This window comes from Danio rerio, chromosome 24 (assembly GCF_052040795.2).
Source record: "Danio rerio strain M-AB ecotype USA chromosome 24, GRCz13ab, whole genome shotgun sequence".
NCBI classification, from domain to species: Eukaryota; Metazoa; Chordata; class Actinopteri; order Cypriniformes; family Danionidae; genus Danio; species Danio rerio.
In genome coordinates, this window is record NC_141044.1 from 20,361,161 (window position 1) to 20,387,192 (window position 26,032).

General features: G+C 35.0%; 3 protein-coding genes across 7 annotated transcripts in view; all 3 read left to right on the forward strand.

Moving 5' to 3' along the window:
- bmi1a (BMI1 proto-oncogene, polycomb ring finger a) overlaps positions 1 to 13,352 on the forward strand; it is a 36,483-nt gene extending 23,131 nt beyond the window's left edge. For 2 of the 5 annotated variants that reach the window (XM_087308157.1, XM_087308158.1), the window contains exons 3-11: positions 9,345 to 9,477; positions 9,565 to 9,661; positions 9,785 to 9,840; positions 9,923 to 9,973; positions 10,071 to 10,176; positions 10,812 to 10,854; positions 10,960 to 11,058; positions 11,914 to 11,994; positions 12,160 to 13,352. In XM_087308157.1, the coding sequence (XP_087164283.1) occupies positions 9,345 to 9,477; positions 9,565 to 9,661; positions 9,785 to 9,840; positions 9,923 to 9,973; positions 10,071 to 10,176; positions 10,812 to 10,854; positions 10,960 to 11,058; positions 11,914 to 11,994; positions 12,160 to 12,477 (984 nt within the window). In that variant the 3' untranslated portion in view covers positions 12,478 to 13,352. Of the gene's footprint in view, positions 1 to 5,990; positions 6,228 to 6,540; positions 7,201 to 9,344; positions 9,478 to 9,564; positions 9,662 to 9,784; positions 9,841 to 9,922; positions 9,974 to 10,070; positions 10,177 to 10,811; positions 10,855 to 10,959; positions 11,059 to 11,913; positions 11,995 to 12,159 lie in introns of those variants that run through there. The other 3 variants (XM_087308159.1, NM_194366.1, XM_087308160.2) reach the window with 3 other exon arrangements.
- Positions 2,981 to 5,771, forward strand: commd3 (COMM domain containing 3). Its single transcript, NM_001008734.2, has 8 exons — positions 2,981 to 3,144; positions 3,809 to 3,920; positions 3,998 to 4,061; positions 4,148 to 4,182; positions 4,297 to 4,357; positions 4,433 to 4,489; positions 4,579 to 4,632; positions 5,553 to 5,771. Exons 1-8 carry the CDS (start codon positions 3,009 to 3,011, stop codon positions 5,610 to 5,612), a joined length of 579 nt encoding a protein of 192 aa, NP_001008734.1. The 5' UTR covers positions 2,981 to 3,008; the 3' UTR covers positions 5,613 to 5,771.
- Positions 13,353 to 15,993: 2,641 nt separating the features above from the next.
- On the forward strand, positions 15,994 to 22,912 carry spag6 (sperm associated antigen 6). Its single transcript, NM_001002210.1, is given in 11 exon segments — positions 15,994 to 16,133; positions 16,320 to 16,415; positions 17,860 to 18,026; positions 19,570 to 19,753; positions 19,835 to 20,040; positions 21,165 to 21,338; positions 21,678 to 21,830; positions 21,962 to 22,153; positions 22,268 to 22,384; positions 22,479 to 22,624; positions 22,756 to 22,912. Coding segments are annotated over 11 exon segments (1,524 nt in total). The 5' UTR covers positions 15,994 to 16,108; the 3' UTR covers positions 22,820 to 22,912.
- The last annotated feature ends 3,120 nt before the right edge of the window (positions 22,913 to 26,032 follow it).

The window sequence follows — 26,032 nt, forward strand, 5'->3', positions numbered from 1 at the left end:
TAACTTTATAAATGTCTCTGTTAGCAATGGTTAAATATGCTTTAATTTAACCCTAAACCATAGAGGAAACGCATTTTAGGAAAGCAAAGAAATAAATATACAGCACAAAAAGGGTTAAATTGTTATTTATTTATTTTGTTTATTGTCATCTTGTTATCTCGAATGTTTTGTTGATTTGGCTTATATTAAAACAGTCTAGGCTACCTATTTTTCAAGTTATCCAATTTCACGAATTTATTACATTTTTATGACGACGTAAAATAAATTTTAAACATTTTAATACATTTAATTTGTTTTTATACAGCATAATTTATTAAATGGATTAGCTTTTCTATATGCAATCATAGCCCTTCAATTTCAAATAAATGTTGTTGAAGCTTTAGTTTTAGCAACACTATTTGATTTTAAAAAGATACACTTTCCTTTTACATTTTCACCATAGTTTTTTTTTATTTCGCCACAATGCTGAATTAAATTACTCGTTACACATGCTTTGGTATAGGTTCCTCTAATGACCTAGATCTTCTGTAAACATAAAAACAATCATTAAGCAATATTTTCCTTTCTTTAAAAAAACACTACAATGGGCTTATGACTTCCTCCCCTATATAATAAAAAAACTTCAGCAGCGCAAAAGGTTAATTTAAACTTAGTTTCCCTCTATTAGCATAAACATTCTTCTAAGCATTTGCTGCTGAAGAGCCTCCAAGCAACAGCTGGCTGTTTGGCTTCAATTTTTTAATAAATCACCAAAAGTCCACGTCACATCCATTTTGTTGAACAACCTCTTGTCTCGGGTATTACCCAAAATGGCCGCTATTCTGTTTGAGGGTTCACCAAAAATAATTCTTCAGTTTGGTAAAGTTGGGTTATTTCATATCACAGTTTGTTGCTTCTTCAAGTAAACAATTAATTATTCTAAAACCGATTCATCTTGTCTTTTGTATCTGCATTCTTCTATGTGTGGATTTTGAGAAAGTTCCTCTGAAGTTACAAGGTCGACAGCTATTTATATTGCTGCTGTCTATATTTAAAACAGTGTTAAGTTCCCATTTTGACATAAGTAAGGGCAATTACATTAAGACCACTTTATTTTCCTTTAACATTTGGTGTGGCAATGTTTTCTTATTCTAAAATCTAGCAAGTGTCCTTTAGATATTCTATGCAAATATGCAAGATTTCCGATTGAGAGTGTTTTCCGTGTACCCCCAAGGTGCGATGTTAAAAAACTTAATTAAAACAGAGTAAATTAAACGATAAATCGCTCAATAAATAAACGAATAAATGAAATAATGAACACCGGTAACATAACCTGCATAACTGCAAGTTATTAATGACCATTAGTTTTATTTTAACTTTAAGTGTTTGAAAAATATATACCCTATATATAATAAATGCTATTTTACATAATACAACGTTTGCCTAAATAAATAAATTGCATTCGAATACACACACACACACACACACACACACACACACACACACACACACACACACACACACACACATAAATAAATAAAAACATTTAATTGAGGGTAAATAACTAACTCATAAAGAACTTGTGTTCTTTGCTGGCAAAAGAAATAAAACAACAGTATCCCACTTTCCTTGATTAAACAACAGATAAGTCAAATTCATTTAAGACAAAATTAGTTCACAGATAGTTGTGGAAGAGCTTAATGACTCGTCATAATGACCCGAGACTTTTCATAAGGTTCTTGGTAATGACCACAAGCCCACAGGCATAAATAAATAAGCGCAAATATAAATATATATGGCAAGTTCATGAATCCACGTTGAATACAAGAGATACTTTTGACATTAGTTTTTATCTATCATCATGTCAGAACAAATACTCTTTTTAAACTCTGACATTTGCAGTTGTCCCCGATTTTTTTTTCTACATAAAATGTATACAGGCGTTTTGTGTCATCTGTAAAATGTGTCATCTATATAATGTTTGTTCTTTATCGTACTTGATTTTAAAATATTTGCTTTAGAAATTTTGTGGGTTTTTGTGGGGCTTTCTAGTTGCGCCTATATTATTATATACTATTGTCTGTTTTCTGTTCAGCTTTGGAAATTTGGTAATAATTATAGCAACTACACAGATCCAAGTCAGAGGCAAAATTCAATTTAAAACCAGGTCTCATACGAGAAATCTGAATTTTTCTAGATTTCCCCAATTAAAAAAAAACGCCGAAATTACTGTATAAAAAATAACTGAAAAGTTATTTGACATTACATTTTTGTACTTAGCATCGAAACTCTTCTAATGTCTTTATTGCGATTAAAAAAATGTTAGCGTTAACAATGTTTCTTAAATATCTCATGCATTGTTTCTCTCGGGAGAAGAGCAAAGAACATGCATAATTTTATTCTTTTATTTTATTTTTATAATCAATGTTGAAGAATCCTTAACATCATTGAAACCTTTCAATTCCCCACAAGGTTCTTAAAAGTAATTTTTATTATTAACATTTAATAAATGCATATTTTAAGGTTGTTTGGGCAACCAAAAATGGTAGTCTGAAGACACATATCTACATATTATATGTCGCAAAATATGTTTAAAATTATTTAATTTGTAAATACAAGGAAGTTAAAGAAGAACCAAACTTGCCACCACCACATCACTAATATAGACTTTAAAGAATCGTCTTAAGATGGTTAAGATTGGTTTTAATATAATCTAAACTATTAAATTGGTTTGTGCAGTATTACGGACGCGTCTCTTATCAACATACGTAATAGTTTTTTTTTTTTATATGCTGCTTTGCCTATCTGGAAGCACAGAAATCCGGCATAGTCTTTGACAAACCAATAGTTTATTTTTATTTATATTTTATTTTTTCTCGCTTAGGACAATAACAGAATTGCGCAATAACAGAATGATGCGCAGCAAGTGCATGGATGTGTCAGTAGTACTCTGTCCCTGTTCCCCGACAATTCAAGCCCTGAGATCAGCTGACGCGCTCATGTGACCAAGGCTAGCGAGTTTGCTCAAAATGGAGTTGTCGGAATCAGTGATGAAAGGGCTTCAAATCCTAGCCGATTCAAACGTGATCGACCTGAAGTCGTATGCGATATTCACAGAGGTCGCCTTCAACAGTCTGGTCTCGCCTCGAAGCGAAAGCGCTCTGGGTAAGATGGTTGAGGTTTTTTCTTTGTGCAGATCTACTTCCGGTGCTTTCCAGACAAGAAGGAAGTCGCTGCGTTGTGTTACTGATGTTATTTTCTTGGGCTTGGCATGTTATATGTTGCAGAGCCCAATAACTGCCATAGGCTGACGGACTTTAATCGTCATGCTTTGACTTGGCGTTTGCCTACTGTGCTTACAAAGTGCAGTGTACATTAGTTGACCGCTTAGCCGCATTAGCTAAGCCGTGGTGTGATTAACAACATCATTCTTTTTAAATGTAAAGGAATGAGTCCATATATATCTAACATATGCTTGATTATACCCAAACACATGTAGTATGCTAACATTCATGTATTTGTAGATTTAAAATTTTGTAATCTAATCTGCGCTGGTTATCAGCTAAACGGGTTTTCTATTTCGCTTACATACTCTCTCTGTATAGAAAGTGATTATCTGGCTTGACCGAAAATTTAACATTTGTTATGAAAAGGCATTAGCTTGGCGTGTAAGGTTTAAAACAACGCTCTCTCTCTCTCTCTCTCTCTCTCTCTCTCTCTCTCTCTCTCTCTCTCTCTCTCTCTCTCTCTCTCTCTCTCTCTCTCTCTCTCTCTCACTCTCACACACACGTACAAGCTTCTGTTTAGACCATTTTTTCTTCAACTTCAGGTCATCCAGAATTGAAACACATCGATCAGTCAACTCTGAAACACTGTCACACCGCGGCAACAACGTTCATTCTTGAGGGAGTTAAGCAAAATGCGGATAAATCGACAATTAGGTAACATATTCTAAAGATCATTTCCAACCCCTATCCGCTTGTGTTCTAAATTCTGAAAATACCGTGTGTTCTTCTAGCTCATGTCTTGAAGACCTGGGGTTCCAGACTGAAAGAGTGGACATATTTTATACTTCATTCCAAGTAGGCTAACGTTTGGTCTCCCAATATTTTTAAAAGAACAGTTGAATTACAGTAAGGTGAATATCTCTCTTCTATATATCTTCTAGAAAAACAAACAAAATGTGGAGTCTTTGTTGTCAAGGTGAGGCATGTGTATTATTATTTTTTTTTGAAAGGCATAAAAAATCACTTTTATCTAATTCAATGAAATATTTCCGCAGTGATACTTTATTTATTTTTTTTACTTGCTCCTCAGCATTGACATATGCCCTCCCCATATAACTGATGCTGCATGGCGTCTTGAATATTGTATAAAGGTATGTTGTTTCTTTAAGTTGTCCATCATTTACAATACTTCCATAATATCTCATGACCATTTTTTCTCTCCACAGAATAGTCATGTACATAAAGTCAATCAGCCGTCATACCTGATTTCCTTAAACACTGAGGTATGTAATTCCATAAAGCCTACATGCATTCACTGTACTTTCCAGTAATGGTTATTTTCACTTTGGATGTACTCTGGTTGCTTTTGCAGAGCGGTGGCTGTTCGTCGAAAATTAAGTTTAACTGCACAATGGAGCAACTTCAGGTATTTATTTTAGTCCACAGACTCACTATCAGTTTGACTAAAAGCACGTGGATGATTTCCTCCAGCTTAGCCATTGATTAAGATGTTATTTTTCTAAAGGTTTAAATAGGCTAAAATGCTTTTATTATTTGAAACAATTTGATGTTTTCACAGTTATGTTCATATTTTTGACTCTTCAGAAACAGAGTTTATCTTGCTTTAAAATTCTATTTTGTAGGCCTTCTTATACAAAACTTCCTGATTTAAACCAATATACAAAGAATTTGACGAGCGATAAATATTTAATAATAATCTGTTGTTATTGACATTAATTTACTACAACCCGGTAATTGAATGATGAGTTTAGGCCTACCTGAAAATTTCAAAGTTACCATCGTGTGGTTTCTGTTTCTGTAAAAGCCTGCATACTAATTTTATTATCGTCGTCACACAGATGCCTGTTTGTTGTTGGGGTGACACAAAGGTGAATTGTCCGAAAGATCAAGTCATCACACCTCTTTACAAACATCCCAGAGGTTTTCATAAATACCCACGCGTTTAGCAAATTTGATAAAACGTTGCCATTAAGTTCACATTAAATTATAAAACAGTGATTTTTAATCCTAACTTACTGATTGTTCTATATGCAATCAACAATCTTATTTATGCACGGTCAAACTGGGCTATTTTCTACCTTCTTAATTTTGATTAAGCCCCGTTTTCATTTAATTTTCTGTAGTTTTGTTTACTTTCATAGATCATCAGAGGTTTACGATGTCAACAACTGATCTTTTTTATATTATGCTTTGCTTTATCTAGTATAGTTGCATGAACTGTTTGACTGCTTTTTTTAGATGTAAAACAATTGACTTGGTAAAAATCAAATTTTCTATATTTTGTATTTGCTTGTGAATAAACTGGATTGTTTGAACTGTGTTCAGGATTTGGTTGGAAAAATGAAGGACGCCGCAAAAAGTGTCGAGAGAGCAACACAGTCATGATTCCTGGAGGTTGTCTAACCAAACGCATCTTTCCGGTTTCTTTTTGTTCTGTTGTTCTTGCATATCGATTAATATTATCTGGTGCTGTGGTTGTTTGTTTGTGGTTGTTTTTCCAAAATGTCATTTTCATAAAATCCACAATAAATCACTTTTAAGCAAGGCTGTCTTTGTGTATGCTAGACTTTATTTCTTTGACGCAATTAAGAAGAAATCAATATTTTAGCATTAAAGTGTAAATATGTGTTGCGTATATATATATATATATATATATATATATATATATATATATATATATATATATATATATATATATATATATATATATATATGAGAGAGAGAGAGAGAGAGTATAAGGACAGAACAGAAAAGACTGCGAGTATGCTATAGATACCGTTGAGTCATATTTGTAGAGTCAGGATTTTCTAGGGGACTCCCGGTCGTATGAGGGAGAGTTCGCAATGTTTTTCTGTACTGCTCTCTGCAACATTCATCACCGTGAATTAATTCAGCAACGCATGCAATGTCTGAACATGCCATCGGCTAATTAATTAAATACTTCCTTGGTGCATTTGCAAGTTTAGATTATGCAGATGTGTATAAATAGAAAATCTTACGGTAAGTTGATCATGTCTATGTTTTGAATCATTCTTTTTTAGCGCTGTTAGCGGATTTTATTTATTTTGTAGACATGTGGCAAACGGTTCTAAGCTGACCTACAAGAACCTATCCTATTGTGTAAACCTTACACGAGCTGGACCACGGTCAAACAGACTTTGAAAAGCAATTCTTTGTTATTTGTTGAGCGAGAGCCGCGCTGAATACACCGACACATATTCCCAGGCCACCCTTAAGGAATTAGATCACGTGATGCACGGGGCGGTCGAACTACAAGCCATTTTGGGGACGGTGTCAGTTTCCACTGAACCATCAGCGCAGCATTTTTCAAAGCGAAGACTGAAGGCGCTAGTCTGGAGAAAACGCACATCAGCCTGGCTGTTTTACACGCGGGAGGTCTAAATACGAAACCGGTTACGTCTCTCCAACAAAGCAAGGCACGCACATCGACAACAGGACCTTTTCTATTTTTTTATTATTGTAATGCGCCCTGCTCCACCGTTCTCTTATTGCAATTGACAGCGTCTGCAGCCCTTTTCAAGATGGCCGCTTGGCTCGTATTCATTTTCTGCTGATCGACTTATAACTTTCATTGTCTAACCAGCACCAGGCTCGACTATTCACTCCAGTCCAGAAAGGTACATGTTCTTCGATATCTCCCCTTACATATGTCTAATTCCAATTCAGTGTTTTTGTGAGCTTAAAATGGAGACGTACGTTAGGATGCGGGAACTGACAGGCTCGCGTACGCAACATTGTCTCCGTGTCTCCGCGTGCTTACAGATTTGAGTTATTTTATCTAAGAATTTTGTTTAATGGGTCCACGAATGACTCTTTTTGGGTTGTGTGGTATTCAGTTATTGACATCATGATGTTTGTTTGGTGTTTCTAGCTAGAAGAAACGGTTTAGTTATTAATGAATCCTGACCGTGCACGCGAAATCGGGTAAAGACGGGTCGCCTGTTTATGTCAGGCAGGTTTCTAAAGGATTTTCTGTTTGTCGTAACATTAACTAGTTATCTAAATTTATAGATATGCAATCTGTATGATGTTTACTTGTGATCAAACTTGTTGTTTTGCTAAATTGTGCCTCTTTGTGCGTTTTTTTAACTTAAATTTGCACAGTAACCTAAACATGCCAGGTTGTCGGATATACAGGACAAAGCATTCAGTAGCTGACAGCAAACATTCACTACACAGACGATGTGTGGTTGACAAAACAACACATTAACCAATATACTTATTTTACGAATATAACGTTTTTCAGCGTTTACTTTAATTTATCCATCTGACTTGAATGCTGTTTGGACATCCTATATTGTAGGTTACAAGATTTGTTTGGATCTAAGGATATATCTGTTGGACTTTGAAGCCACTTTACCATTCAAATATATATTTTTACGTGTATGGCTATATACATTTATTTATACTTGAGCTAAATTATTCGTTTTCACCTGTTTTTATGTAGGCTAATGTGTGGAAGCCTTGCTGTTTTTTGTCGCTGCATGTCAAGGGGTACTAATCTTTTAGTTTATCTTTTAGAACTGAACTTTGTCGCTTTGACCTATGTTGTTTAAAAAAACATAAGTCTATCACGCGTTTAGCCTATATCTTGTTTTAGAAATTGCAGCTGTCCCCCTCAAGATTTGGTAAACAATTTATTTTTATTATAGGCTATAACGTATGACACTGTTTGAAGTTGTGAACTCAAAATGTCAAAAACCTGATGCGTTATGTAGAATAGGTTAAATACAGTTAACAGTTTGATTCTCCTCAGCTTAATCAGGTGGTATATTAATATTAATCGAAATAGGCCAGACAGATCTCTGCAAACTACACCTTCTCACGTAGAACAGTTTGTGTATAAAGGTAATTTCCTCCTGACTGCTTTATTTTATACGTGAAGCCATCATCCTCAAAGTGCTTGTCAAAGATCAAAAAGGTTGTGGTTGTCTGTCTCAAACCAACCGAAACGCTTGTTGCAGTGTTGAGGGCAAACAGTCCTGAAGCCTAGATCATTTCTGTTTGTCTAGTGGATGTTTTAGCTAAAAGCTAGATCCTGGCCGCCTTTACAAATTTTAATAAGGATATATTTTTGGACGACTTACCTTTGTTTTAACGTTCCTTTTGGCGTGTATATTCACAACCTTTTTGTTGCCTATATATTTTGATATGAAGTAATATCTCATGTGTTTTTATCATGTGTTCTTCATTCATGTTTCATTCAAATCGTCCTTTAATTGTACAACAACATGTAAAATTGACCCTCAAAACGCCAGTTATAACTACTGTAAGTATAGCTGCAGATTTAGTAGGCTACTTCACATGTAAATCACTACTCTAAAGTTGCTTACTCTGATCGTTTTCGGATGGTTGTCATCTCAGACTTGTCCTCGGCTCTCAGAGAATGCACCGACGTAATGAGGTGTTTTAATAACAGTTCCGTGTAAAACAAAATTAAACCTTATACATGGCAACGTATGACGACAGTCATGATGTCAATTGGTTATCAGTTTAATGCACGGTGCATTTATGGGCAACGGGTGACTGAAACAGTAGTTTAGGAGGGAGAGACTGTCTAAGCAAAAAGCGGAGATCAGCATCATTATTGCATAGATGTGTGGTGTTATTTCAGTCGTTTGTGGACGGACTAAAAATCAAATGTAAGACCATTATTACATGATGCACGCTGTTTTAGATGTATTCGGCGGACTCGTTTTCAATTAAAATTTGCTGGAACTGCATTTATAGACAAAGCGGCATGGTTATTTTCAGCTGGTTGGTACGTTGCCACGTTACGCAGGTTTAGTTGCTATAGAAACCGTGGGAAGTGTTCGTCACGTAAAGTTAATTAACGTAGATTGTTCTTATGATGGATGCTTTATTTATGCCTTTTGCGTGTTGTCGAATCTTCATTTACTCCGATATGATCATTATGCATTGCAATTAAGCAGTTTTACAGAGGCGTAGACAAGCTGTCTTAAATTATAGTTGTCTGTTTATTAAAGTGCGCTAACAGCATTATTTAGATATTTAAAACATCCCGTAATAAGGGGTAATGTAGAAGTCTCAGGTGACTGTAAGTTGCTAGTTCAACTTATTCTAATGCATCTGCAGGTTCTTTTCTATCCCATGACGATGCATCGCACAACAAGGATCAAGATTACAGAGCTCAATCCTCATCTGATGTGTGTATTATGTGGTGGATATTTCATAGATGCAACAACAATCATAGAATGCTTGCACTCATGTAAGTGTTTTTTTGCTTATATCTGAAAACTTCATGCCAAATATCTGGATTTTGTGTCTTATCCTGTTAAATTTTTCTTATCCTCAGTTTGTAAAATGTGCATTGTCCGGTACCTGGAGACCAGTAAATACTGCCCCATATGTGATGTGCAGGTTCACAAAACAAAGCCACTTCTCAATATACGGTAATCTTCAGCATTACTGTTGTTGTTTTTACCATCAGAACAGGATAGCCTAAATTGCATTGTCTTCCCAAAAATTGTTTAACTGACCACATCTAACCTCTCAATCCTCCCTCCCAACACCAGGTCTGACAAAACTCTACAAGACATTGTATACAAGTTGGTTCCTGGTCTTTTCAAAAGTCAGTCACTTTAAAATATTATAAGTGTATTATTGTATGAATTCACACATGCTTATTTTAGATATGACTTTTTTCTGTGCAGATGAAATGAAGCGTAGGAGAGACTTTTATGCTGAACACCCATCTGTTGATGGTATGTATTTATTATGTTAAGACAATAGTCTGTTCAATCCCCAACAGTTCAACAAATCTGTGTTGCACTGGGATGTAAAATCTTTTTTTTTTTAAAGCTGCAAATGGGTCAAATGAGGATCGAGGGGAAGTTGCTGACGAGGACAAGCGAATCATTACAGATGATGAGATTATCAGTCTGTCAATTGAGTTTTTCGATCATAGGTATGTGTTAATGTTTGAATAAGTTAAAGTGTATTCTTACAAAAGTCAAAACAACACAAGTGGTTATTATACTAGAGTAACTTTATTGATAAAGATATTTTATTTTAAACATGTTATAATTTATCACTTACAGTGCTCGGCATATATGAGTACACCCCTTACAAATCTGTCTTTTAATTTCATATTTTTAGTAGCTATTACTTTGGAAGCTATACAGTATTATATTTGTGCATATACATTAGATTAGTCAGTACTGAAGCCAAATCTGCATTATCTTATCTAACAAAATAACTTAATAGAACGGTCCAAAAAAACAAAAACAAATTTATGTTATAGAAAAAATATTAAATACAAAATTTTAAAAAAGGAAAATCAAGAGTAACAATGTAAAAATTTATTTGATTTTTTTTTTTTTTTTTACAATATTTTGCCTAAATTTAATTGTATTATCTTTTAATTTCTAAATATGTTTGGTGACTGAAATGTTATTTCAATAAGTCTGGTTTGTTTAAATGCACCAAAATACATTGCCTATATTTACTGAGAAATGGATAAAAATATTCATTTTTAAAATGGGGTGTACTGAATTATGCTGAGGACTGTATTTTACAATAATAATGCTATTTATTGTTTAGGGCGCAACAGCAAGGCTGCACAGAGGAGAGACAAAAAGAGGAGGTAATTTGCATTCAATATGAATTATTAAAAAAAAATAGTTTTAGATATTGTTATGGATTGCACTAAAATGAAGCATTTGTCTGATTTTCTTTTTAAAACACATAGGTCAATAACAAAAGATATCTACAATGCCCTGCTGCCATGACTGTGATGCATTTGAGGAAATTTCTGAGAAGCAAAATGGATATACCTCCTACTTACCAGGTCATGTGATGTTATTGTTGAAGCAATTTCATTTTCAAATGAACCAGCCTTTATAAATCATTATTGGATTGTTGCTATTAGTACAATAATGCAGTTTAATATTTAAGTGCTTTATCATGATGCACTTTTATAAAATGAAGCAAGTATTAAGAGGCTTTTATGCATTTGATCAATTCCAGAGTTATGAATGTGACATTTGCAATAACAACTCAAAACATAAATTCACATAGAAAGTAAATGTTAACATTATATTGACACATCTGTTTATATTATCCAAAACAACTAACCACAGAGTTATGGGTTCAGACAAATATCAATCTGTAAACATTTTTTATATTTTAAATGAGGAAAATGAACATGCATTATGGATGACACAAGAAAGTTTGCGAGTTTACAGTGTACAACATACTTTGTAAAAATTCTGTCAATTAAACTGCACAACGCAAAAGAAACAATGCCAATCAAACGAATACGAGTCGGCTCACTATAAAACAAAAATCATTGATTTTATTTTATTTGACTTTTTTTTGGCATTTATGAGGAAAAAGTGTTGTTATGGATGTGACACTTTTTCGTTATGGATGTGACGGCTGTGAAACTGCTACTTGTATGATTTTTAGTAATTAAATATAATAGTTTAAAAACACTCACAGAGACATTTATGAGTATTTTAAAAAGTACTGTAAAAATGCTTGCTTACACAAAAAATTTGGAAATTGTTTCTCTATTTTGGTGAAAACTTATTTTTTTTCATGGCAAGGTTGACATTTACATGAAATTGCTTATTTATTGTTCTGTTCTTGCATCTCACAGTGTGATATTGAATGATGCTTATTTTTGCGTATTGTCCAATAGATCGAAGTTATGTATGAGGATGAGCCTTTGAAGGATTATTACACATTAATGGACATTGCCTACATCTACACGTGGAGAAGAGTAAGTTCTCATTTGAGCCTAATCCTTATTTTAAATATATTAGTCAAGCATGCTGTCTATTGAGGATATTTAAAATGGAAATTGGTTACTTTGTGGATTAAAAAATTGTTCGGCATGCAGCCCTCACTGATTAGCTGTTTTCTGGTATCATTCTACTTTACCCAGAATGGACCACTGCCGCTAAAATACCGTGTGCGACCCAGCTGTAAAAAAATGAAGATTACCCACCCACAAGAGGGTTTGAACAATGCAAACCGATCTGAAAGCGACTCAGCCAGTGATAAGGCCTGCAGTCCTGCTGGAGTTCCATCCACCTCCTCACCACTACCGAGTCCGAGCACTCTGGTGCAGCCGTCACAACCTCATTTCACTCATATTTCCAGTCCTATTAACGGCACGACAATGACAAGCCCAAATCGACAGTTCAACTTCAGCAAAGTGCGAAAGTCAGCACTGAACGGATCTTCAACATCATCTGGATGATAAGGAACTATAAGATAAAGCCAACGCCAGATGTAATCCAGCTATTTCCATGCCAACATAGTGTCATGTAGATCTTTTTCTTTATGTCATTATTATCAATATGTTATACATGTAACTTTAACGTAGTGGAAATGACGCACTTCATTTGACACATTGCTGGAATTTCAGAGTTTGCGTGAGAACGTTGGAGGCCCATTTGATTGCAAAGTGGAGCGCAGTTTGATGGTTGTGGCAATTTCAGAATGCAGAAATTAATTATACCTTTTTATATATTTTTACTTTTGGTCTACATTTTCTATACACGACTGCATTATCTGTTGCTTGTATTTTACATGTGTACTATAATGTTCTTTAAAAGCATGATTTAAAAAAGCATATACTTTTTAATTTTAGTTCACCTTTTCTGGGGTAGTTACTAAACATTCCTGGTATATTCTGGCCTGTGTCAAAGAAAAGCATATCTATAGCTCAAATTTAAAGAACAAGACTATATTAGGATTGCGTGTTCAAAGGGAAAAGTTCTAGGCGACCTAATAAGCTCTTATTCAAAGTTATGGGAAATTCAAGTTTAGTTTTTGCAGTTATTGTACAGTTGGCTCCACTGTGCTGGTTCGGGTTGGTCTGATTGGTCTCGAAGTCATGCTTCAGTTTTGTATAGCATGCACATGGGTATTTCAGAATGCTTTCAAGCTATTACATAAACAATTTTATCAAAAGATAAACAGCCCCTGTTAATCCCCAACTTCTCATTCTGGACAACGTTTTGATGTCTTCAGTGTTCATTGTCTTATTGGTCGATTGTAGACTATTGACAGCTGTTGTATTGTGACTGTTGCACAGTATAAAACATCTAAATAAAACATTTTACACTTTCACATTGGCTCACCTTTTTATTCCTGCTTCTACTTGGACAAGGACCTCAGAACAGTCTTGATGAATTCTTACTGTGTAAAATATTTTTTTTATTTATTTTTTTTTTGGAACAGGGTTAAATTTGAGCCAGGAGTAGGCCTTTATCTAAAACAGTAAATCGTGGCTTAAAGGTTTACAAAAGCTTATGAAGTCCTGCACTAAAATTTAAAAGATTAATTTAAAAACCAATAGTGTTTATGTAAATTTAAAGAATTTAAAGGTCTATAAACGTAAGGTGAAACTATATAAACTTAAAATGTAGAAGCATATCCAAGAAAAACAGCAGCATGTAAAAAAAAAAAAACTGTAAGGAAGCAAAGTACAACTGCACACATAAATAATAAAAGAAATTAAATTCTGTAAAGATAATGACCAGATGGATTCAATGACATAATTGATTAAGAGCCAGAAACCTTTGGAAAGCATGACAGATTATGACCATGATTTTCTAAATGTAGACTAGAACTTCCTGGTTAAACTGAAGCTGAAACAACTGTCAGGAGGCAGGTTAAAAATAAAATTAATTCTGAGTTACAAGGAAGACTTGCTCCTGGTTCATTCATTTATTAAATCGAACCCTCAACCCTAGTTTTAAAGATGAAGTCATCTTAATGAACTCTGGATTAATCTTAGTTCAGGACTAATAAAAAAACCATCAGAGTATAAACAGATTTGTGTTGATCTGGTTTCAAATGTGATTTAATTAGAAATACACGATTTAAATCCCGTTAAAGTTTATATTGTATCATTAAATGCGACCTTTGTCGTATATCTCATCTCTCACACCATAAACTTGAATTCATGTGCACAGAATAGCCAGTATTTTCTCTCCTTCTGTCATTTATTTATTTGAGACTTAATTATATTAAATGGTTCTGAAGTTAAATTGAAAGAGCAGTTAATTTAAACGTGGAGCTTACCTGTTTAACCACCAAATCCATTTCCAAGATTACATTGTTGCGGAGAAGGTATTGAAGCAGGAGTTCCAAACTTGACGAACTGCCTCAGACACGGCAACCTTACAACTTGCCTCTGCAAAGTAGGCTACCTGAAGTACAGCTCACCGAAAATTCGGCGAATCTCTTCATGGGGAGAATCCTGATACCCGACAATTTGCAGTAACTTAACGCGTATGCGGAGGAGGTGTACAAATATTTTAAGTTAATATATTAGCCCATATAGCCTATGTTTTATAGTCTGATACGTTTTACTCGGTCTTCTTAAATAACAACTTTATCAGCCGCACAAACTTTATTCACAAGCTTCCCTCAGTAACTTAAGGTAGCAGCACCTTTTAGTCAGTTTGGCTTTTTGCCAAATCGGTGTCACAAAGTGAATGTGAGATACTGTAAAGTAGTTGTTCGACGTGGAAAGCAAATTAATTTTTGTTATTTTGAAAGGAAAGTGGTTAAATATAAAATATTAATAACGTGTCATAAAATCCCTTGTTTTAAGTTCATTGATTGGTAGAAATGACCAAATGCTAACAGTGGGCATATTTTATGACATAGCCTAGGCCTGTTGATCTGGCATTGTCTTAAAATAATAAAACAATAATAATAATTTGGGGAAAGTTTATTTCTCCAATTATTAATAACCGTCTGTGTCAGATGTTTGCTTTGTCTTGACAGATGTCATGATAAACCGTACGAACAGGTAGGCTATATTCTTCATGTAATTTTAAACACTATTTAAACAAATGAATTGAAAGGTCATTGCTCTTTATGCGAGCATGTATTTAAGTGGCATTTAAGTAGGTTTAATGTAAAAAAAACTCCTCAGTCTTGAGATGAATTTTAAAGGCAGCAAAATTTTCATTAAATTATTGCAAATCCAATATTGCAGTGTAACAACCTAAATAAAAAGATTAAATTATACCATTTAAAAATTCTAAAACACAATGTGCATTGTGCTTGACTAAAAAGTTAGATTTTTCATTTTTTATTTTTGTTTAATGTTAGTATAGCATGTGTTAGTTACACAACAAAACTGCGCATAAGACATTTATATACGGTCTGCATACAGCCGACAATAAGAATAATCGTAAATTCATTATTTTTTGGTACCCAGCACAAATGACTGTATTATCCAACCTCAAGGTTACTTAAGGTTAAGACCTGACTTAAAAAGGCAAAAACTGAAGTGAACCAGCACGAAAGTTATTCTGCTGCAGCACGACGACAAGCTAATGATTCACGAACTACCACTCACTTTCCTAACTATTTTCCAAGTTTTTTTAATGAAAATAAATATGCGAACGTGAGGAGTAATTACTAAATGTTACTGTTGTTCTGATTGCAGTTGTCTGTGCGGTAACCTAAAGAAACTCATGTGGGGGCAGCTGTTCGCCCTCGCAGCTGCTCTGCCCCGATATCCCACATTCATCGACCGTTCGTGAATCTCGTTTAATATCCCAATCTAATTAGGGATTATTTAACGCGCTATTACATCTGGACATTAACTGTAAAGGGCAACGATGCCCGACTTTGAAAGAACATGACTGTTTCACACGAAACATTCGGAAGAACATTGACAGCAAGCTCATTGAAAAAGAAGTGCATTTCACTTCCGGTTTGTTACCAAGACAACAGTTGCACGCCTCCTGTAAACTCAGTCACAACAAACGCTATTTCCTAATGGACGTTTAAACGCGTATTTCTGTGGCATAATCGCAGCTTTTTTTATCGTTTTTACTCTGATTTTGGATTTTAATAAAATTATGAGTCAACGACAGATTTTGCAAGGTGAGAAAGTTAGATTGAACAATACAATGATAACATAGATGTAATAATACAATCGTTTAATTACAAGTTAATTACATGTACTAGAGTTTGTTTACTTTTTTTGCAGTTTATTGACATTAATGTCTAATGACATACCTGGCTATTGCTGTCAGTATGAAGCACCAAATTATTGTTATTATTTTGCAGTGTTTGAGCAGTACCAGAAAGCAAGAACCCAGTTTGTACAAACTGTTGCAGATCTTGCTACAAGACCACAAAATAGTGAAACCCTTCAAAATGCTGGTGAGTATCTGTGTAAAAAAAATGTTATGAGAAAGGCAAATGAAAGGGCATCTGAAAACGCTTTTTATGCTACAGAACAGGTAATAACATTTTATAGTGAAAAATTTTATAATTTTTATAATATATATATAATATTTATTATTAACTCTAGTTGCTGATCATATGTGAGCTCAATAATACTTAAGTTGAGTAGGCGGTACTGTTCATTGTAATTACAAATAATATAACGTTATGGACATAATGTATTAGTTTACACACACTCACGCAGGCAAACACACAGGTGTATATCTCTTTGTTTGAAAACTGCTAACGTTATACCCATACTTTAAAGCCAGAATTATTAGCTCCCTGAATTAATAGGCCACTTGTTTATTTTTTCCCCAATTTCTGTTTAACAGAGAGATTTTTTTCAACACATTTCTGAACATAAGTTTTAATAACTAATTTCTAATAACTGATTTATTTTGTCATTGCCATGATGACTATATTTGACTAGATATTTTTCAAGACACTTCAATACAGCTTAAAGTGACATTTAAAGGCTTAATTAGATTAATTAGGCAAGTTAGGGTAATTAGGCAAGTTATTGTCTAACAAGGGTTTGTTCTGTAGGCTAGCGAAAAAAAATAGCTTAAATGGGCTAATAAATTTGACCTGACATTTTTTTTTAATTAAAAACTGCTTTTATTACAAATAAGACTTTTTCCAGGAAAAAAGATTATCATACGGTGAACATTTCCATGCGCTGTTAAACATAATTTGGCAAATATTTAAAAAGAAAAAAACTCAAAGGGGGGCTAATAATTCCAATATGAATTCTTTATGATGCAAGCTGAGATTGCATCACTCAGCAATGCAATGTCAGACACAATGCACTCAATGGAGTGAGTGACGTCACTGTGATGGTTAGGGGTGGGGTTAGGTGAGTGCATTAAAAAGCATTGATGCAGCTCAGATTGCACTGCACCAGGTCTGCATCCAGACCCCTCTCAATATTTCTGACTTCAACTATAATGTATTATAAGATGTAATATAAGACATTATGAATGTTGTTACAAATTTTTTGAATTATTTTTTATACTTATTTCACAAATTCAAAACCCAGCCTTCAAAATATTTCTACTTAAATGTCACAACTGATGGAAGAAGCAGTGAAGTTCTTTGTACCAGAAAATAAATCAATATCTGTTGAACTTTCACCAGAACACAGTTTAAAGCATAGTTCAATGTTTCTGAACAAAACATTTCATAAATCAAGTCACGAGGTAAACTAATCAAGTTACATTAAATGAATTGTACGGCATATGCAATATGTGATGTATTTTACAACCTAGTACAACATGATTTGAGTTTTTGAAATTATATCCTCCTCTCATCTGCTCTCAAATGTCTTTCCACTCCTGTTTTCTCCCCTGCACAAATGTGCTCACTCTCTTTGGCTTAGGTGTAATGTCCCTTTTGAGGCCTCTCCTTTTGGATGCAGTCCCAACTATTCAGCAGACAGCAGCTCTGGCTCTCGGAAGGCTTGCCAACTATAACGATGACCTGGCTGAGGCTGTAGTAAAGGGAGACATTCTTCCTCAGCTTGTGTACTCCCTGGCTGAGCAAAACGTAAGTTTCTTTTGCCTAGTCTTTTAGATTTAATTCATGCCTAAATTTGCTTTTGTATATTGCAAAAAACTTGTAATAGTACTTTCAGCAAAGCAAACCATGTTTTTAACATTTTTATATTATATATATTATGTTTGTCATTTAATGCAAATATGTATACCGTATGTAATATGGTAAATAGCAGTGGGATTTATGACTATTAGCAGTAATGCAGTTTATCACACAAAGAACGGGTATTAAATTGTTTCATTATGAATACATCATCCCCAGATTTCAGGCCACATCTTGGTTTGACTACTAGAAAAATCTCTGATCATTGTCCAGAATAACTTAGCTGAGAGAGAAAGAAAGAAAAAAAATTATTTGTGGTCCAGGCTCTACTCCAAAACTCATTTTTGTATTACTATTATGCTGTTAAAGAAGGCTCATCAGAAGCATTAAACACTTCACACAGAACATTTTATAAAATTAAATTATTTTGAATGCAAAACAAGGACTGTTTTATTAAAGTGGTCATAAAATGAAAAATCTAAATGTTCCTTATATTTACATATATAAGAAGCTAGTTTAAAATCTGGACCGCTGCTATCTATAAGCACCAAAAAAGCAATTGTCTATGGCCTTGGACCTGATGACAGAAATCCATTACTTCAACAAAACGATACACAAAGTTAACCGATTAAGACAGTCATCATGAGACTAGGCTGTTGGCTATTTTATAGTAGAACTATAACTCACCCGAAGTGGAACTAGTTAATTTAAATGTGGGTTCCATCCTTGAGAGGAGATGAATCAATTCCAACTTTATCCAAAACACATTACAATTAGAAAAATGTAAAAAGACAAAAAATCTGAAAAATCTGTTACGTGTTATAACAATCGAATGACACACGGTAAAGGGCTGAACTACTGAAATACATTTCAATTGTGTTTAAAGAAGCCTCCCATATTGAGAATGAAGTCACATGAATTGCTCAGGTGTGATTTTTTTACACAGACTTCAAAAGAGTGTAAAAATCTTGGTTCTGTGGGTCTCATCTTTCAATTTGGATCCTTATTTTGTATTTTCTATTGGATTCCAGTCAGGTGATTGGCTGGGCCATTCTACAACTTGATTTTCTTTTTTTGAAAGCATTTGTGAGTTACTTTGGCTGTGTTTTGGATAATTGTCTTGCTGTAATATCCACCCTGGCTTCATCATCTTGTTAATGTAGAGGTCAGCTTGAAGCAGCTATAATAATTTACAATGATAAAGGTTAGATGGTTGCTGAATAACTACTAAGAGATTTCAGCTGCTGTCTGGGCATTCACTAATTTGGTGAATTGAATTGAATTAATTTCTACATCTTCTTTTCTTCATGTGTTCAATACTTTTTCCCAGTGTCCTAAGTTTTTCTCAGAGAATGAAAAAAATAAAACCTTGATAAATTCTATAAATATCTAAAGCTGCATTTCAGGACTGCTTGTCATTCCTTTCTTAAGTGTAATTAATATATGATTGCTTTGTCCATTCCCCTATGAATATATGGGATATGAAAGACAGCGATTCTATAAGAAGGCTGCTGCATTCGTTCTTCGGGCTGTTGCTAAGCATTCCCCCGAGCTGGCCCAGGCTGTGGTGGACTGTGGAGCACTGGACGCTCTTGTCATCTCCCTGGAGGAGTTCGATCCTGGGGTCAAAGAGGCTGCTGCATGGGCTATAGGCAACATCGCCAGACATAATGGCCGTAAGTGTAAAGCTAAAAGGGTTTTTTAATGTTTACGGTAATGTTGCCCTAGCTGTTCATCTTTTCTCTCCTGGTGTGCAGAGCTGTCTCAGGCAGTGGTTGATGCTGGAGTTGTGCCTCTGCTCGTGTTATGCATCCAGGAACCTGAAATAGCCCTGAAGAGAGTTGCTGCTTCTGCTCTGAGCGATATAGCCAAACATTCTCCAGAGCTGGCTCAAACTGTGGTGGACACAGGGGCAATCGCACACCTTGCACAGATGATCCTAAACCCAGATGCCAAATTGAAGGTCACAAAGCCTACAGATATTATAATCAATGACTCGCAAAGGGATAGTTCAGCCAAAAATGAAAATCTGTCATTGTTTACTCATCCTTTACTTGATTCAAACCTTAATGAGTTTCTTTCTTATGTTCAACACAAATAGTGAGTTTAATTTCATTTTTGGGTGAACTATATTGTTAATGGTTTTTTTCATACTTGACATAATAAATCTTTGTCATTCTAACCCCCCTGGAAAATGCAATCTTAGGTCAGTCTTTCGCGTTTCACATCACTCAGAGGTTAAGAATTAATCCTGGGCATTTGTAAACTGACATTTCACACTGTACATTTCCAAACCCCGAGTTAACATTCTTAATGCTCTTGGGGTGAATGATATTTTAGAACCGTATTTTGACTTACGTACAAACTTAGTCCTGGAGGGTCACTGTCCTGCAGGGTCTAACTACAGCTTGACTTAACACAACTGAATGTGTGTGCTAGGACATTATATATTAAGGAATGTAGGGATAAAACTTTCCTTAACACCACTTAGCACAGTTTGACAGTTTATGCAATACAGGATGTTAACGTTCACAGCAGATGCGCTGCTAACTAGGGTCACTGTAAAGAAGGAAGAGTTAGTACCATTCTATACACCATGATAAGAGAGGGGGCCCAAGGGGGAAACCACTACAATCCCCCTACAAGATCGACACGGGCCCAAGGCACAAACTGTCCAGGGGGCCCAGTCGTGCGTAGCCAGACTTTCAGACTGATGACAGAAGGTCTGGCCACCATAACAGCTATTATTGGCCATTATAGGACTGCTCAAGAGGCTGTCTGAACAAAATGTAAACCAACCAATATCTACTTGTTTTGTATATTGTAAAGTTTGAAAATATAGTGTTTCTCAGATATCTTGTACAATTCAACCAATGTGGACTTCAAGATGTGCTTTCTATATTGTGTACCCTATGCATCAAACATTACATCAGTGGCAACAGGGCTTCAAGAGGAAAATAAGTGCAACCCCTACTTCTAAATTACAAATGTGTTTTAAAGCTATGCTTAAAACAATGATTAGCCCCAGATTAAGTGCACGGTTAAAAGCCTTAATTTAACAGTGTACTCTTTTACTCCTCTTTACAGAGGCAGGTTTTTTCAGCTCTTGGTCAAATCGCCAAGCATTCTGTTGATGTAGCTGAGATGGTGGTGGAGGCTGAGATATTCCCTGCTGCACTCGTTTGCCTAAAGGACCCGGATGAATATGTTCGGAAGAATGTTGCCACTCTTATTCGGGAAATCACAAAACACACCCCCGAGGTACCTACCACATACATAACTTACCCACTAAATGATTTCAAGATGCTTGGGTAACTTTGGAATCTCCACTTTGTCAGCTCTTTGACACCCCATGTTTAAATAGCATGGTGTGAGGCAGCTAGTCTGTAAACCATGGAGAATGTGGGTCTGTTATTTATCACTAGTGCAACACAGGAAACAGACAATTGGAAACCACATTGCATCATCCAATTTTTTTTCACCTGCCTAAATTGTATTTTATTACATTATTACATTTCTGGTCTGCCTTGCTAATTGTTTATTATTATGTCACACTGGTTTGTGTGTTTGCTTTTTACTCACTGTGTGTTTCCGTCTCAGCTGTCCCAGATGATAGTGAATGTGGGGGGCGTAGCAGCTGTGATTGACTACCTCGGGGACTCCAAAGGGAATGTACGCCTGCCGGGGATCATGATGCTGGGCTACGTGGCTGCACACTCCGAGAACTTAGCAATGGCTGTGATTGTATCTAAAGTCTGTTTTCATTACTCAATCTTAAAACTTAAATTATGCACACCAGCATTAAAAGGTTTAGGCATTAGAACAGTCGTGTATTGCTCTCATATTAACTAACTATTTTCATATTTAATTCTCCACTTCTATAGGGAGTGCCACAGTTGGCTATCTGCCTTGAGGAAGAGCAAGAAGATCACGTCAAAGCAGCCATAGCTTGGGCATTTGGCCAAATCGGTCGACACACACCTGAGCATGCAAAAGTAGTTGCTGTGGCTAATGTGTTCCCTAAACTCCTAAACCTCTATTTGGATACAGAGAGTTCTGAAGATCTGCAGGTCAAGGTGAACAAAGACATATGTGTGACTGATAGGGGTGTGTATTCATTTGGATGTTTTTTCACTGATTTTTAGACCCTAATGGTGTCTTCTATTGGCTTTGTGTTTGTACTCAAAAAGGCCAAAAAGGGACTGAAGAGCATCCTTCAGAAGTGTACTTATCTACCAGCACTGGAGCCTCTTCTCTATGAAGCTCCCAGCAACATTCTTAAACATGTCATCTGCCAGTTCAGTAAGGTAGCAGGAACATATTGCTTTTATTATCAAACATTTGAACAATTCTTACTGAGAACTGCTTAAAATACTTTACTGTTTCTTTTCAATCTCAAAGGTTCTTCCTCATGACAGCAAGGCACGGCGTTTGTTTGTTACCAGTGGTGGCTTGAAGAAGGTACAAGAGATCAAAGCAGAACCTGGTTCTGCAATTCAGGAATATATTAATGCAATCAACAACTGTTACCCTGAAGAGATTGTCAGGTACATGCACATTTATATGCATAATAAAAAGCACCATATCAAAATATTTTAAACCAAACAATGTGGTTCTGTATTGATTTGATATGTTGTATGATTTTTTTTTTTCAATTAAATGTTTTCTGCTTTTACAGATATTATTCCCCTGGTTACTCCGAGACCTTGCTGGAAAGGATTGAAAAATATCAGCCAACATGACTTTATGAAACACTAAAACCACTCCATTTTAAACACTTGTGAAAAACAAAGAAGTAAATAAAATGTAATAAAGAAATTAGCAATAGCAATGAATTTAATTTAGTTTGTTTGTCTTGTTTCATGTACAATAGGCCTGTTAAACAAAAGTATATTTTATAGTGGTGTGGATTATTGTGTTTGTAATTAAATCAGAGACAACAAAGCTTAGTTTAACCTATTTTTTAAACTCTGTCTTTGAGAAATCTTGGTCTACAACACGAAAAGGTATTTTATCACATACACTCAGTTATTGTTTGTCGATTTTAATTCCTTGTAATCTTAAATTACTGCTAGATCACTTTAGTGACTAGGCCTAAGTAAAGGAAGTGTATTTAAGCATTTTAAACAAGGTCTAATCAAGACAGCCGTGTTACTGCTTCGGACAGCAAAAACCGTATAAGCCTACGGAACAAATCGTGTTAGAATTACGGGCTCTTTCCCGTGTTTAAATCTTTCCCAACTGTAAATGAAATCCTGAGGGCATGGAGACTGCACAAAGATTTGTAGGCTTTTAAAAATATCAGTGAAATAAATATATTGTTGAATCCAACCCTCTCAAGAGAGTGTTTAATCCTCATTTGCAAGTAACTCGTCCTCGCCCTTAACAGGCGTTGTACGTCGTGTACTGCTGTCACCGTTATCGCTCTGTGGAGCAAAGAGCAGACCGCTTGATTTCAATCCGCAGTATGGTAGGCTGGCAACACGATCGTTAGACTTAATACCCTTGCCTGGATCATTCACAGCAGGGCCTCAATACATGAGTCAGCGCTGTTTTCATGTACAGTCTCTGGCAATTTGTGCATAATTTACCTTAATGAATTTAAAAACAAACGTATACAAAAACATCAGTTGTGAACCAATTTTATACAGCTGCAACAGACTAATTATTTAGTGATGTTTAAAAAAAAGGTTAGTGGTCCTGAGCTACTTGCATTTTTACATTTCATGCCGCGCATTTAAGCGTTCGTGTTGTTTAGGAAACTCCCCAGAAAAGGATCATGGAAAATGACAATCGATTATCGAGAAGGAGGTTTTATTAATAATCATGGATTCACTTGTTATCGCCCCCTGCCGTCTGATTTGTGGATTGAAGAACAGCTGCTAAACATATGGCAGCCCATTCTTTGTTTATTGTTTCCTCTTCTGGTGTCAATCAGATGCTACTTTTGCAATTGGCACTGTTTTGTTATGTATGTCTTTTTCCCCAGATTTGTCAAAATTATAACCTATAGGCTACCAGACCGAATAGCAAATCACTTTGTAAGTGTAAAATAAAAAAAAACATGGCCTATTTAGTTTCCATTTTATTTATTTGGAAAATGTTAGGACTTTATATAGCCTAATAATATAACATATAATAATATCAGTTATTATAACAATTTAATTTTAATAATGTTGGTCATTGTTTGTTAGGTCAATGGGTAATTGTTTTACTTTAATCATCACCTTTTCTTGCCGCAAGGTTGAAACAAACAGTTTTGGCATCGCTTTTTCAGCCATGTCCAAGAAACGTAAGAAGCCTTGATATAATTAAACCATACACGCTTGAGGCTTTTAAATGAGAAAGCTACAACCACAAACCGCTGAGTACACCAAATTGGAAGTTGCATGCGCAGATTCAATGAAAACTGACAATATAATCTTGTATTTGAGACTTTGTCTTTGTCTTCCCTCAATATGTATTATTTCTCGTTTTGTCTAAACGTTTAACACCAAAATTTGACAACTGTGATAGCCTTCTTGGGCCTCTGGAAAAGTTGGCTTCGAAAGCACAGAACATTGTCACTATAATAAAATGAAGTTAATAAAGCTATTCTGATATTAATTACAAAAAGGCCTAATATTCATAATATTGCATAAACCAGGTTTTACTTTAAACAGCTTAATCTAGGTAAAAAATAGCGCAGACAATTCTTCATATTATCTCTTATTTATTAGCTATAAAAATCTAAATAATTTTTTCTGTTCATAGCAAACATAAAATATGAACTTTATAGCGAAAGCTGACATCTTATAATTTCGTGCATGTAATTTTCAATTGTTGTAAGCATTTTCTTCTACCGTGCTCAGGTTAGTTTATTTTAAATTACTTCTTTATTTTTATTATTTAGGTTTATTTATGCATATTTAATTTTCTTGAATTTCATTAGCATTTTTATGGTCATTGTTTAACATTTAAAATGAAATGTCAATATAGGCTTTCTAAAAATATTTAAACATCTGATCTTTAGGTTACATAAACATGGGGATAGCTTTACGATTTATTACTAAAGCATGAAATCGGGGAGTTCATAATAGGTTTTTTAATTATGTTTTTTACTTAATTATGTTTTTTACCTACTTGTTTTTTAATTATGAAAATTAAAATGAATGTCGAAATAATTAGAGAGATGTCTAAATTCATTTAGCAATTTGTTTGTTTGTCGTATTGTTGGCCCATGTAAACACAAGGTGGCGTGCTCCTCTTATGGCGCGTTGGTACTTAGGCTACGCACCCCAAAACCACATCGTATTTATGTTAGCCTATACCACGAGGGATTCGGGCCTACATCTTTCGGTGAAAGCTAGTTTTCTTCAACCCCGTCACCCATTGTGCCCTTGGGCGTCAATGACCCTGGCCGTCAATGGTCCACTTCAATCCTCATTCATCACTGTGGAACAGAAGCGTTTCCCTCCAGAGCTGTTTGAAGTGGCAGGTTTTGTTTAGTAGCCTTTGGCTTGGTCAGCACTTGTCGCCCTGTTTTGGGTCACTAACTATGTGTTCGTGTCTCGCCTAAAACGCCTGTTTCTTCCCAATCTTGACGTATATTCCGGAAAAGACTTTGAAACAAAATCTTCATCAGTCAGACTGTCAGCAGAGATCATGACTTACAAATTTAAGCAAGAAACAAGAAATACGCGCGTGTAAACATTCTGACATATTCTGAAATAGACCACTAAGCTACCCAACTTCTTATGCAAAAAAAAATGTGGCTATACAAGAAGTGCCAATTTCATCAAAGAACCTTTTTATTCTACAAAGATTTCTTTTTTGTATTTTAAAGTTCTAACATTTTTAGTGTAAATATCACTTTCTTTCTTTCTTTCTTTCTTTCTTTCTTTCTTTCTTTCTTTCTTTCTTTCTTTCTTTCTTTCTTTCTTCGTGAAAAGTATTTGTGGATGCTGTTTTTTCGT